Raw genomic sequence first — 12,982 nt, forward strand, 5'->3', positions numbered from 1 at the left:
CTCTCTCTCTCTCTCTCTCTCTCTCTCTCTCGCCCTCTCTGTTTGTTTGTGTCTGGTTCAGTCATTGAATCCCAGCCAGGAATGTGACTGACTCCCCGGGCTGGCTCTTCCCTCAGCCAGCTGTTCCTCCCTCTGCTCCAGGGCAGCTGCACATTTAAAAAAAAAAGAAAAAGAAAAAAAGAAGGAAAAAAATCTTTCTAAACCCAGGCGAGGGTGGAGCTCTGGAAAATGCAGTTGATACTGGGAAAGCGAACACAAACTTTACTTCAAATGCATACGCCTTGTAGGTCAGCACTGATTCAGTCGCAGAAAGTGGTCAGCACAGATTTTAACACGATATGGAGGGATTTGTAAGTGAAAACAGTAAAAACATGCAATACTCGAATGCACGCATTAAGTAACTACTGACTTATGTACATGTTTGAAGTTGGCCGTGCTGTACTGTGAGTGCTTCTGTTGTGTTTCTTTTTACGATAATTTACATAGAAACATATTAGCCTAAAAAAAATCTATAGTTTCTAAAATATGCACTTGTATACATTGCTGACCTGTAAATGCAAATGAGGCCTTCAATTAATTAAAATAAGTACACTTGAGTTTACTTATATTACGTTTTCTCCTGCATACAGGAAAGTATGTTTGCACATACTTTAATTTCATTATGTGTTTAAAAATGTCTTTCTTACCTGTGCAGGACGCTTCTGTAATTGCAGAGTGCAAAGACCCATGAGACTGTTAATATTTAACTTCAAAACCTTAATTTAGTAGTGTTGTGATCATTATTTCGGTTATGTTGTGTTTAGACTTTGATACTTGCTAATGTGTAATGCAGTTTCCAGTGTTTGTGCAGCCAAGAATAGTGTTAAAGGTTTAGCTAACAACAGGCTACCATGATGGAAACTCGTGCACCATGAACGCCGGCAGGCGTGAAACGTCGTTGATCAACTCTTAATACAGCTAAACAAAGTAGAAAAGTCATTTTGCACCCTCATTAAAACACGAGGCAACAATTGTAAGTAAAATGCAACTGAAATATATGAAATCTAAATTTACCATTAAGGAAAATGTGCTTGGTTTAAACCGAATTTATACCAATCAAGCCAATTTCAACTGAGTAGATTCCATTATATTTAACAATTTGCATTGTTCTAATGTAAAAAAAAAAATTACACGGAAGATTTACATGTAATTGCACTACTTTACGTTTGTATTTGGGGGTGGGGGTGAGACGCAGAAACGTTACAAAAAGTGAGATCTCACTTTGTAAATCGCCCTAGTGACATTTTCTGTTTTTATTTACAGTAAAATTTGTAAACATGACCATGTATGAAGTGTATTAGCTTAAAATTAGAGGTCTTTTGCTTAAGCCCGGTTACCATAATGCGACTTATCCCTCTTAAGTAAGCCCAACTGAGTGCGAGTTAAGGTTACTTAATTATTAGTCAACAAGCAAGACAAGCTATTAAGTTTTACAGTTTAATGGTGTAATAATTAAATAGACTATAACAGAAATTCTCATAGATAATTTCACAGTGTAGTTTTAGTTATTTTACATCAGCAACAAATCAATTTCCTCTTCCAGTTAAATTCAGAAGTTTTCAGAAAGACTAAATGAAAGACAGATATTAATTATGAATTAAATTTAGGGGTTAAAGTGTGGTTGTTCATGAGTTTGTGAACCCTTTGCAATTTCCAGGATTTCTGAGCTGATGAATCATCAAATAGGATCTGATATTCAAACAAAATCCGACTAAAATGAACATAAACATGGTACTTTACATTTCTATTAAACACACAGTAATCAGGCATAGTGCAAACTGGAAAAAATAGTTGAACTGGCAGATTTGCCAAGTTGCAGATGCTCCTTTAGCACCATCAAATGATTGCTTTTGCTGGTTGTGAGACTTGGTCTGTGATGAAGAGAAATTTTGATCCCTCTAGAGAGGATCAAACTTTGCCTTTATTTATACATTCTGCAGGGAAATCCCTAAACCCACCAGTTCCAGTCTCATCATCTTAACTGGAACATTTGACTCCAAGCATATGGTGAAGTCATTAGCACAGAGGATCACTCTTACTTTTGCACTTTTTTTCAGTTTGAAGTCATAATCTCACTTAACAACTGTTTTCTCTGCTCTAAATGACAGATAGAAATGTGTATACTTTCTAAGCTACCAAGCCACCAGGACAAATGGAGAAAAATTAGCACAGTTGCTAACAACATGCTAACAGGTAAAAGAGTAGGGTTATGCTAGCAGCTACGGTAGCAAGCAGCCTTAGCCCCAGAACAGTCTCTGTAAAATCATAACAGTCAAAGGTTTAATGTTTGGTTGTTGTTTTTTTGATTTTTTAGTTTTTTTTTTCTTAGTTGGCAGTAAAATTGCTATAACAGTTTAGCATTAATAAAACAAAGAAAAAGGAAAAAACTGTCTCATTAAACACTTAAGTGATGGTCTGATGTTGGTATTTTGCAGTTTTACATAAGAGATGGCAGTTCACATTGTTTATTACTGTTAGAGTCATGTGGTTTTGGACAGTTTATATATATATAACTATATATATATATATTATATATATATATATATATATATATATATTATATTATATATATATATATATATATATACTGATTATATTCTATTTAAAAACAGCAATGAAGAAGTTTGTTTTTCTTTCCTGTTATTACCTAATAGATTATTATTAGTTAGATTGTAGTTTATTTTAGAAATGACCTTAGTGATATCAAGTTCACATTTTATGCCTTTATCAGTCATGAAATCACTTTATTCCTGACAAGTTACTAACCTTAGGATTCAAACAGCAGGTGATTCTGACATGGGTCATTGTGACACATTCATTTAACAGGAAATAATGAATAAGATAGAAATAAAAATCTGTAAAAATATAATGCACATTAGATGTATATTTTGAAAACATATGTTGAACATAGTCTTGAGAACAACTGTATGAGTGTGTGCATGTGTACGACAGTGGTGGGGGAGCTTACTGAAAGTTGAGCAGCCTGGTGGTTTGGCTGAAGAAGCTGCAGAATCCAGTTATTCTGTTGTGGATCCTGCGAGTCTCTTCCCAGAGGCCAGCAGGAAGTGTATGGTGGGGGTGGGAGTGGTCACGTGTGACTTTGTTTGCTCTGGTCAGGCAGCGCTCTTGCGCAACATCCTGGATGTGGGGAAGTGGAGTCCCAGTGATCTTTTCCAGTGTCCTCACCACTCTCTGCAGGGACTTCCAGTCTAAGGCACTGCAGGCTCCTGACCACACAGACATGTATGCGGTCAGTAAGTTCTCTGTAGAGCTTCTATATAAAGTGGTGAGCATGCGAGGGGGGAGGTGAGCTCTCCTCAACTGGTGGGAAAAAGTGCAGGCGCTGCTGAGATCTCTTTACAAGAGAGCAGAACAGGGTGTCTGTTATCTGTATCCACAGAAACTTGATGCTGCTCATCATTTCCACTGTGTTGTTGGTGATGAGAAATAGCATGTGACTGTACTGGCTCCTCCTAAAGTCAAAGATAGTCCCCTTTTTGGTTTTTTTGACATTCAGAGCCAAGTAGTGTGTGCTGGTTCAGTTGGTTCACTTCCTCTCTGTAGGCCTGGTTGTTGTCATCTTGAATGAGGCCTGCTACCACTGTGTTGTCAGCATACTTTACAATGTGAATCTTGGACAGCAATCATGGGTTAGCAGGGGGTTCAGGACACGGGCCTGAGGAGAGCTGGTGCTCAAAGAGATGAAGTTACAGTCTGGTCAGGTCTCTTGGTGAGGAAGTCTTACACATAAGGGTGCTGAGGCCCATGGGAACTAGTTTAGCATGTTCATGCTGTTGAATGATGATCTTAAACGATGAAATGAAGTCCACAAACAACATTTGCTTGGCTGAGATGTAGTACAGAGAAGATGGCGTCTTCTGTAGAGTGATTTGGGTAGCAAGCAAACTGTAATGAAAACAGTGTGGTCCTTTACCAGCTGCCTTTAAGGTGGGTGCTACAGGGCAGAAATCATTTAAACAAGTGATTTTCAGGGTACTGCAATAATGGCAGCAATCTTGAAACAAGACAGTAGGACATTGTGATCCAGTGACATATTGAAGGTGTGCTGGTCGCTGCATTCCTTAAACATCTAACCAGGTATGTCTTCAGGGCCTGCTATTTTTCTTATGTTCACTCCTTTCGACTTCAGCTATTTCAAGACTGCTCATCAGCAACTGGAACATTTTTCTTTACGGGTGTGTTGCTGAGTGCCTTGAACCTCCCAAGATATTTGTTGAGCTCATTTAGAAAGGTTGTATTGTTCTCACAGGGTGGAGGAGCAGCTTTATTGTCTGGGATGTCTTAGATAGTCTGCCACATTTGTCTGGTATTCATAGGGTCATTGAAGAAACTCGGTATTCTCTAGTGATGGTGCTTTGGTACCTTTATGCACCATGTTGCCAGAGTTAAAGAGTAATTTTGTACTTTGAACATTGCATCTTTCGTCATCCGTGGTGTCTCGCTGGCCTGTACGGTGATGTTCTTGGTGACAGATACAACAGCAATTGAATGACTGAATGCACAAAGTCAGCATAACCATTCACATTTGTAATGATTGCCAGTTGCAGCTGCTTTGAACATGAATAATCATGTCATCATCATCACCATGAAAAAGGTCAATCTCAAAAACTGATGTGAAGTTCTATTTCAGGGTTAAAGCTTTTGACTCAAGTACAGTATGTATATGTCATCTCATACTTCCCCTCTATTTATAGAGGCAAATATTATTATTATGTATTGACAAGCACGAATACAATAAAATCATAAATAAATGAAAGAAATTAAATGAAAGCACTACAATAATAAAAATTTACATTTTGTGGTTTTTATTGTAGACAAAATGGAACACGCGTGGAGGGAGAAAATATGGATTGGAAACATGGATTCTTTTTAAAAAAGAAAAAAAAGGTGTTTTTATTTTTGACATGAGGCAGTCCTTTTTTTGTTAGCTACATATAGCAACCAACCTTCTAACCTACATACAACAACAAATATCAACAGATGTTAGTAAATATAAATGAAAAGTTCCATTTTTGCGTTCATATATTGTTTCTCACAGGGAGCTGCAGGGGGTGGACATAGGAGCCATAACAACTCCTGAAATGGCTTAACAGATATGAAACAATCAAATCAGTGATTAGCAGCTAATTTGACAATTACGCCCTTTTTTTTAAGACAAAATGAAAAAAAACAAAGAAATGAAATATGTCATTGTTCTGGCTTTTCACATCCTGCAGTTCCTTTCAATACTTTCACTTAGTTTTCTTCTTTATAAATAATTTATTGGTTAAAAAAAACATTGAAGATGCCAGTTTAGGCTCTGGGTACTTGCGTTGGGCATTAAACAAAAAAAACAAAAAAACAAAAAAAAACTTTTTCTAGAATTGTTACAAAACGGCAAACAAACAAAGAAAAATCAGCCATTTAACTTAATCATCCAGAAAATAGTAATTTAAGTCTTAAAGAAATGATCAATAAACAATTAGGGTTCAAATTAATTGGAGGCTAATGCTTACATTTTGGTATGGGTGAAAGTTTAACTTAAATAATGCTATAACACTCACCTACAACATTTTTCCTGATTTTAGCTGTTTTTACTTAAATAACAACTTTTATTTTTAATGTAATATTTTTGCAATATGATTTTATATTGCCCACCTCAGCTCATATTAGCAAATATTTTAAAAATTTCCACTTATAATTACTTTTAGATTCTTACCTGCTTTCAAAAAAAACCCAAACAGACTGAGGTGCAAAAAGATGACGAACTGTGAAATGAATAAATGACCAAATTCAAACACTGGAGGGTGCCAAACTTAAGATGCAAAAGCACAAAGTAATATTCAGGGGGATGGTCATGTTGACACATTTTAGAAAAGAGCAGGTCAAAATATTCACCATTCGATTTTATTAATCAAAGGTCGAATTACAGTATGGGCATGTTATTTTTTCACCCCAAAACGTATACCAAGCAAATGTAGGAAAATTAAACTGCATCCTAACATTGGATCGTCATACTTTAAGAAAAGCAACTACATTTACTAAATGTTGACATTACTCGAGTATTAAATACACGCTGAACTTGTTTTATGGACATTTTGAAACAAAAATATAAAGTTAAACTTAAACAAAATTGAAAAAAAAAAACAATTTATTCTTCACTTTTTACAAATAATACAACATAGTTAAAGAGATCTAAACATTTCAACACTTTAAGGGACAATGAATAAAAGTGATACATCACCAGAATATCCAAAACCTTTCCTCTGGTTATGTGCCAACACATATTTTTTTTCCCCTTTCTTAACATTTGTCTTAAAGGATAAAGTTACTTTAAGACTTGGAGTTTAAAACACACACACACACACACACACACTTTAATTTTCTATTCAAATACTAAGTTTAGAATACTTAAACGTAGCATGATTTAAAAATAATAATGATTCTCGCGTTAAATCGTAGGATGTAGTTTCAACTTCTCCAAACTTCAAAGCAAACCAGAATCAAGACACAGCAATAACATTAAGTCTTGGAAAGGTGAAAAACATGTTACAGCTGGCTAATAAATACAATTGAAAGACTATCCTCTGTTTGACATAAATTATAACATGATTGTTAGAAACGACAGACTTCAATCTGAAAGCGGATCCTTTCACACATACCTAATAATGAATTATAATAGCATAAATATGCAAATTCAGAGCTTTTTGGTAAAGAACAAGATTCTAATTTCAGCAGTGGGCTTGTGTGGCCCCTTTGTTCTTACTGCATTTACCTGCTTAACACAAACCTTTCACATCGTTTTCTCCAGAAATGTTACGATAAATCCACTAAATTCATAAGTGTTACATTAATTTTTTCCTTTTTTTAGAAACGCATATTAAGATAGATGTAGAATGCTTGCCCTACTTAAATTCAGGCATCTTATCTTCATACTGTGGAGGAGGAGTGATGGGTTCAATGGTTACTGGGTTCTGTGTGGGGGTGCGGATTTGAAGGCGGAAGTCCTTCAGGTGCAGTTTGTCAGATTTGATTCTTCTCACTCGGAGGGGCCGGAGCAAGCGGCTGGCCCGACTAGCACTGCGGGTTGGCATACTGGGGTTAGATGTAAGGCCAGCGGGTTCAGATGGAGGCTCAGCGGCTGCAGGTTGATCATTAACAGGGGTTTCGTCAGTTGTGTTGTTAGCGGGCTCTGTTCCCTCGTTTTCCACCGCAGCTATGATGTCCTCGTAGGACGGCAGGTGAGAGGTGCTCTGCCGAAGGTTACTCTGACGCACGGGGTACTCACTGCTGCTGACCACTTCCTCATAGGTTGGCACGCTGTACGTAGTTGGGTCGCTGGAAAGAGACAAAAGTTTTGACCCTCACTGGCAAATCATTGTAAATGACACACTTTATAAGCCTTCTTTTGGCAACTTTGACAGTTAAAAGGAACCCCAAAAACACCGTGATGACGAACCAAAGCTGTCAACAACCTTTTGCTGATTGACACCTTCAAAAGACACCATACAGGCATTCATTTGTGTTTGTGTCCATCTTTTTCAGCTTTGTTTTGGTCCCCAAAAACTCTTAAGTTTATTAGCTTTGTGTTTTATCTGCTTAATATCTTAGTATATTGACTAGGTAAGCGGTGCCGATGTCTGCTGTTTAAGCCAAAGTAGATTGTCAATGTTACTTTTTGTCTGAAAGAAGCTTCTTGTTGTGGCTCCAAGAAATTTATAAGAAACAGCAAAGGCCCACAAAATAAACTCAATAGTCTTTAATGAGTTCAACAAAGTAGTAAAAGCATGTTTTTCTCTGTTTTTGTTTAAATCACATGAGTTGCCACCTGCTGGCCATTAGAAATAATTCAGGTTTCATTCATTTGTTTCAAAAGAGCCAAATTTTAGAGGGTTTTTGTGTGTTAAGCTACTTAAATAGTGACCTATGAATCATTTCAGCGTAAAAAAGGCAAAAAACTCAAGGGATGAACAGATGTTCTGGATACACATAACAGACAACTTTAATTTACAATCTCTCCTATTTAAAAAAAAGGAAAAAAAAGATATATTTTTTCCACATTTCTCTTGTTGAATAAAATAAAAACTGATTTTTAAAAAAAAAAATTTTTTTTGGATGGATCATAGAGGTAAATAAAATGCTAAATGTTTACTTAGTCCCTGACGTTACATAATTTGCAGTTTACTTGCAGTGGATCCTTTCCAAACAGAAAGACGGGGTACACCCTAGGCTATTGCAGAACAAACAGATTAGAGACAGACAACACCGGTACAACACCTTTTCACACCTGATTGCTAACTCAAGGAATTATCATATCATTTATAAATCCTAACATTTATAAATGATCTAGGAATAAAAATAGAACCAAACGTTATCACTTACGGCTGAGGCTCCTCTGGTATCGGAGTCATAAAGGGGACTCCTGTGGTCACAGGCTCACTCCTTCTATCCTGAGCTCTCTTCTTGCTCTTTAAACCAAGGCCAATGGCCAAGATCAGCATCAGTGCCCCAACTCCAACAAGCACCATGGCCACTGTTGGGGTCTTTGTGGCTCCTGAATTATTACCACCACCGTTGTTATTAGGTCCTGTGGAGTTGCCTGATGGTTTTGGAGAGGCACCCGAATCCCCTCCAGGTATCACAGTCCAAACAATCATGACAATGCCAAGGGCAATGACGCCCACTCCAAGGGCACATAGGGCATAGTGGGCGCCTGAACCAGAGCTCCTTGAGCTGGGGGATCTGTTGGGACGGCCGTTGTCACCGCATATACCCCGACTGGAACACATACCTGCAAAACAACCTGCGGGGGGGGGGGAGAAAGGCTTTTCAGTTTGCACAAGCAGACACCATCTACCCCAACACTCCTCCAGAAATTTAGGAAATGATTTAGATCAGAGTATCTGAATTTGTTTTTCAATTTGTGACCAAGTTTCTAAGATTACCACATTGTTATTGCCTGCGTCATGGTGCTTCTGTCTGTATTGTCTTTCTATTCTGTTAAGTACATTAAGCTTAATTTCTAGTATGGCCAATAAAGCTGATTTTGATTTTCCAGGGTAAGAACGGGCTCAAGAGTCCATATCTATTAGAGCACCACACGTATCACACGAGATGGGCCATGTCAATAAAACATAAACCATTACCAGTTCCAGAACAAAAGGTTAAAATGACAGTTTGAGTGTTATCTCGCTGTATCCATGAACCAGTTTCAGACGCTATACTCTTAAAAACAAAAAAAAGGCGCTGAGGCTACATTTTGCATGAGAAAGTAGGAGAACAGGTTAAAAGAAAACGTCAGGTGTGGTGCAAAACAGGTTACAGGAAAACAAAGAGTTCATTGGTAGTTCCACACATGTCTTAACATGACAAACATTAACCCAAGAGAAGGAAGGATGAAGATAAAAAAGTGACACAAAAGATCTTTGTAATGGTCACAGAATCAAACAGAATAAAGAGCGTTTATAAAATTAGAATCAAATAAACATCTCACAGTAACACCAGGAACACCTACAGAATAAAATGCATTTTAAATTACTTTCCTGCCAAACAACAACACTTGTGAACCTTACTCTTTAACCAGAGGAAAAAAAAAACCCCAAAATGCACATAACTGAAAAAATGATGCCATTGTTGGCTCCAAATTTCCAGAATGAAAACCATAGCCGCAGACTGCTCCTCTGTAATAGCCGTACATAAGCGTGACCTGTGCAGATGATTATGAACTAAAGCCGTAATTGAATGTTCACAAGCATGTCCAAGTAATGACATCCTACTCAAAATATCCCTTAAAGATAGCAGACATCATCTACTTAAGCTCTACACCTGTAAGTAGCAATGTTTAGGTTGTACTGGTGTAAATGTTCTTTGTAAAGCCACTATAGTTCACACATTCATATAGATGGCTTACAAATTTAAAAGATATGATGCCTTGACACCTGTAGAGAGGGCACTCGGTGGCTCTGTTATGTTTGCTGGAATGGTTAGAATCCAAAGGTCGCAGCAAATCAACACACTGTTACTCAAAGTTCTCATCTGTATCCTATGATGAAATATTTCTGTCCCTGGAATGGTTGGGAATGATCTCTAACTGGATGACAGTTACCCCCTAGTCTTGGGCAGAATACTGCATTGATTGACGAGAATGCAAATTATGTAAATACTGTGATATTCACTGTCCCCAGATCTCCCACTGGGTTGAGATCTGGGGACATCAGTGGGAGGTGTCACTAATCGATCCCGACCAACATCATCAAAACGGCAGATAGAAGAAAATCTTGGTGTTCCATTAGAAACCATCCAAAGACACAATGAAGCATTTCTCTGAGCATGTGATTGTGTGCTAACACATTTTATGTTAGAGTTTGCTTTAATTTTGTCACCTATCTGTATATTTAAGCACACCAGACAGACATCTCCCTAATTATTAAAGCAACTTTTGAACACTTTCATATGCAATCAGGGGAAAAAGTAAGTTCAACTGTAAGGTTTTACATATCATCTGGTCCTTAATAGGTCTTAAAATGAGATAAATAGAACCTTAGATGACCAAAAAAAACAACAAACCCATGACGTATTACACCAAGTCGCTATTTATTTACCAAAAAATTGTTCAAAATGCCAAAGCAGCAGCTCACAGCCTAAGTACACCATAAGTAGCAATAACGTTCTATGCCATCAGTGTGGGAAGGGTTATAAGGCCATTTCCAAACAATCTTAAGTCCATCAATTTTCAATCACAAGTTGAAAACAATCAAGACAGCTGCCAATCTTAAGAGGAGTGCACGTTTCAGCAAATTCATTCCAAACGGGGACTATGCAATGTTTAAAAAAAAAAAAAAAAAAAAAAAAAAAACCTGCAAAAACCCACAACTTAAACCTCAAACTTCACAGGTCTCCGTTAAAATGTTAAATGGCTTGTTTGAAAGTGCTGCCAGGAGTAAGCCTCTTCTTTAAAAAAAAAGAAACAAAAACAAAACATGGCCGCAAAGCTTAGGTTTGCAAATTTGCATCTGAACAAACAGACTTCTGGAACAACATCTTTTGGAAAGCAAAACCAAAGTGGACCTGAATGCTTGTTTTTCAGGCACAGGACCTGGACACTGCAGGTATTGAGTTGACTATCAACTCCTCTGTATAAGAAAATATTCTAGAGTCAAATATGAAGCCAACTGTTTGACAGCTAAAGTGCTGCTGAAACTGGGTCATGCAACAGGACAATGATCCCAAGCACAGCGGCAAATCTTGAACAGAATGGCTGAAAACGCAAAGAATGAAGGTGCTGCGGTGGCCCAGTCAAAGTCCAGACCCTAGCCTGCTTGAAATGTCATGGTGGGATCTTAAGCAAGCTGTGCATGAACAAATACTCGCAGACTGAAGGATGTGAGAGGTGATAAAGTTGAAGACAATGTGTTTACTTTAAGTTAATGCCGTTAAAGGTGGTTCTAAAATCTGCTGACTCATGGGGTGTGCTGCTTACGCATGTTAGCTTAGTATTTACAAATTAAATATGACAGGGGCATATTACTTTAAAGACAATTAACCTCCTAAGACCCAAACTCTTCCACGGCATGCATTTTCAATTTCTCTTTGATATTTGGGCATATTGGGGCCCGATGAATGTAAAAACAAAGAATTACCAGTTTTGTTTTGTTTACCTTTTGTTTTTAAGAAAAATAAGAGGATATTCGTTTAAAAGTTTGATAGAACAGTAGCAGTATGATGTCCTCGTAAGTGGATATCAGGCCCTTGTAGAGCTAAATTGAGTATTTTGGTCTAAATAACCCAAAACATGATGTCCACAGATGTGGACGCCAGGACCTAGGAGGTTAATTCACTTTTACAAGGTATTAATAATGAAAACAGTTCTTAATAAATAATATAAAATAAAGCCAAACCAAAACAAACAACAGTATTGGGAATTTACTCAGTAATATAACCACGAAGGCAAAACTTCTTAGAGGAGGTAATTGTATACTTAGTTATTTAAACCAGAAATAAATGACTGAACTCAAATATAAATATTTAAAGATTCAAATGTTTGAAACCTTGGGAAGGCTGCAAAATAACCAGAAAAAGAAAGATGTTTAGACTACAGATTACTGAAATTTACATTTCACGAGTAACTGAGATTTAGAAAGAAAAAGAAGAAAAAAACCCCTGCAGTTTTACATCACACTAATGTACAAAAATGTACAAACAGTTTGTTTGCCCACATACCTTTATACAATCAAGAGTTGAGCAACCAAAACTGACATACTGGTAGTTATTCAGCCCCTGAAGGCTTTTAGCTGTATCAGATACTATGACCTCATCACGTTGTCTAGCAAACACCTACCAACTGGCTAAAATGAGCCATTTGTAGTGTTTATGCACCTACAGCACCTTAGTAAAAGCCATGCATCATTTTAATTAATCATGATAATAACACTGAAATTAAAGTTTCATTATGCTGCAGAGTAACCACCTAACAGAAAACTATAGTCACTGAACAAACAATACTGCAGCGTGGCCATTTAAGACTAATACATGAAAACAAAAGCGTTCAGTTTAGAGCCTGACTGATACAGGATTTGTAAGGCCGATACCAATATTTGGCGATTTATTTTATTATTCTGATCATTATCAGACCAATTTTTTAAGAAAGACAAAACATAATTTTCCTAACATTTGTTATGTGTAGTCATTTATGTGCTCATTACACTATGAGCTGTACGATGTTTTGTGGAATTTCAAACCTGTGTTGCTAACGGGGAAGTTGTAGAGTGTCCCCTGATGAACAATATAAAATGTCAACACGTACAACATGGTTGAAGATCATTTTCTTGTATGGGCAGAAATCTGTGCCATCAGAAACTGAATTTGAATAAGTTCAATTTGAATTTGAATTGCTCAGATTGAATCTGAATTGTAACTTGAATAAATGCTTTTGAAAACTGAATTT

The 12,982-nt window shown here is 37.1% G+C and overlaps 1 protein-coding gene across 1 annotated transcript in view; it reads right to left on the reverse strand.

Annotated features, from left to right (window-relative positions):
* Positions 1-5,932: 5,932 nt before the first annotated feature.
* tmem51b (transmembrane protein 51b) overlaps positions 5,933-12,982 on the reverse strand; it is a 17,925-nt gene continuing 10,875 nt past the window's right edge. Inside the window, exons 2-3 of the mRNA XM_005927396.3 lie at positions 8,422-8,842; positions 5,933-7,377 (exon numbers count right to left, since the gene is read on the reverse strand). Of these exons, the coding sequence (XP_005927458.1) occupies positions 6,945-7,377; positions 8,422-8,828 (840 nt within the window). The 5' untranslated portion in view covers positions 8,829-8,842 and the 3' untranslated portion in view covers positions 5,933-6,944. The remainder of the gene's footprint in view (positions 7,378-8,421; positions 8,843-12,982) is intronic.

The sequence above is a fragment of the Haplochromis burtoni genome, unplaced genomic scaffold (genome assembly GCF_018398535.1).
Source record: "Haplochromis burtoni strain Fernald_Lab_line unplaced genomic scaffold, NCSU_Asbu1 Contig_100, whole genome shotgun sequence".
Lineage (NCBI taxonomy): Eukaryota > Metazoa > Chordata > Actinopteri > Cichliformes > Cichlidae > Haplochromis > Haplochromis burtoni.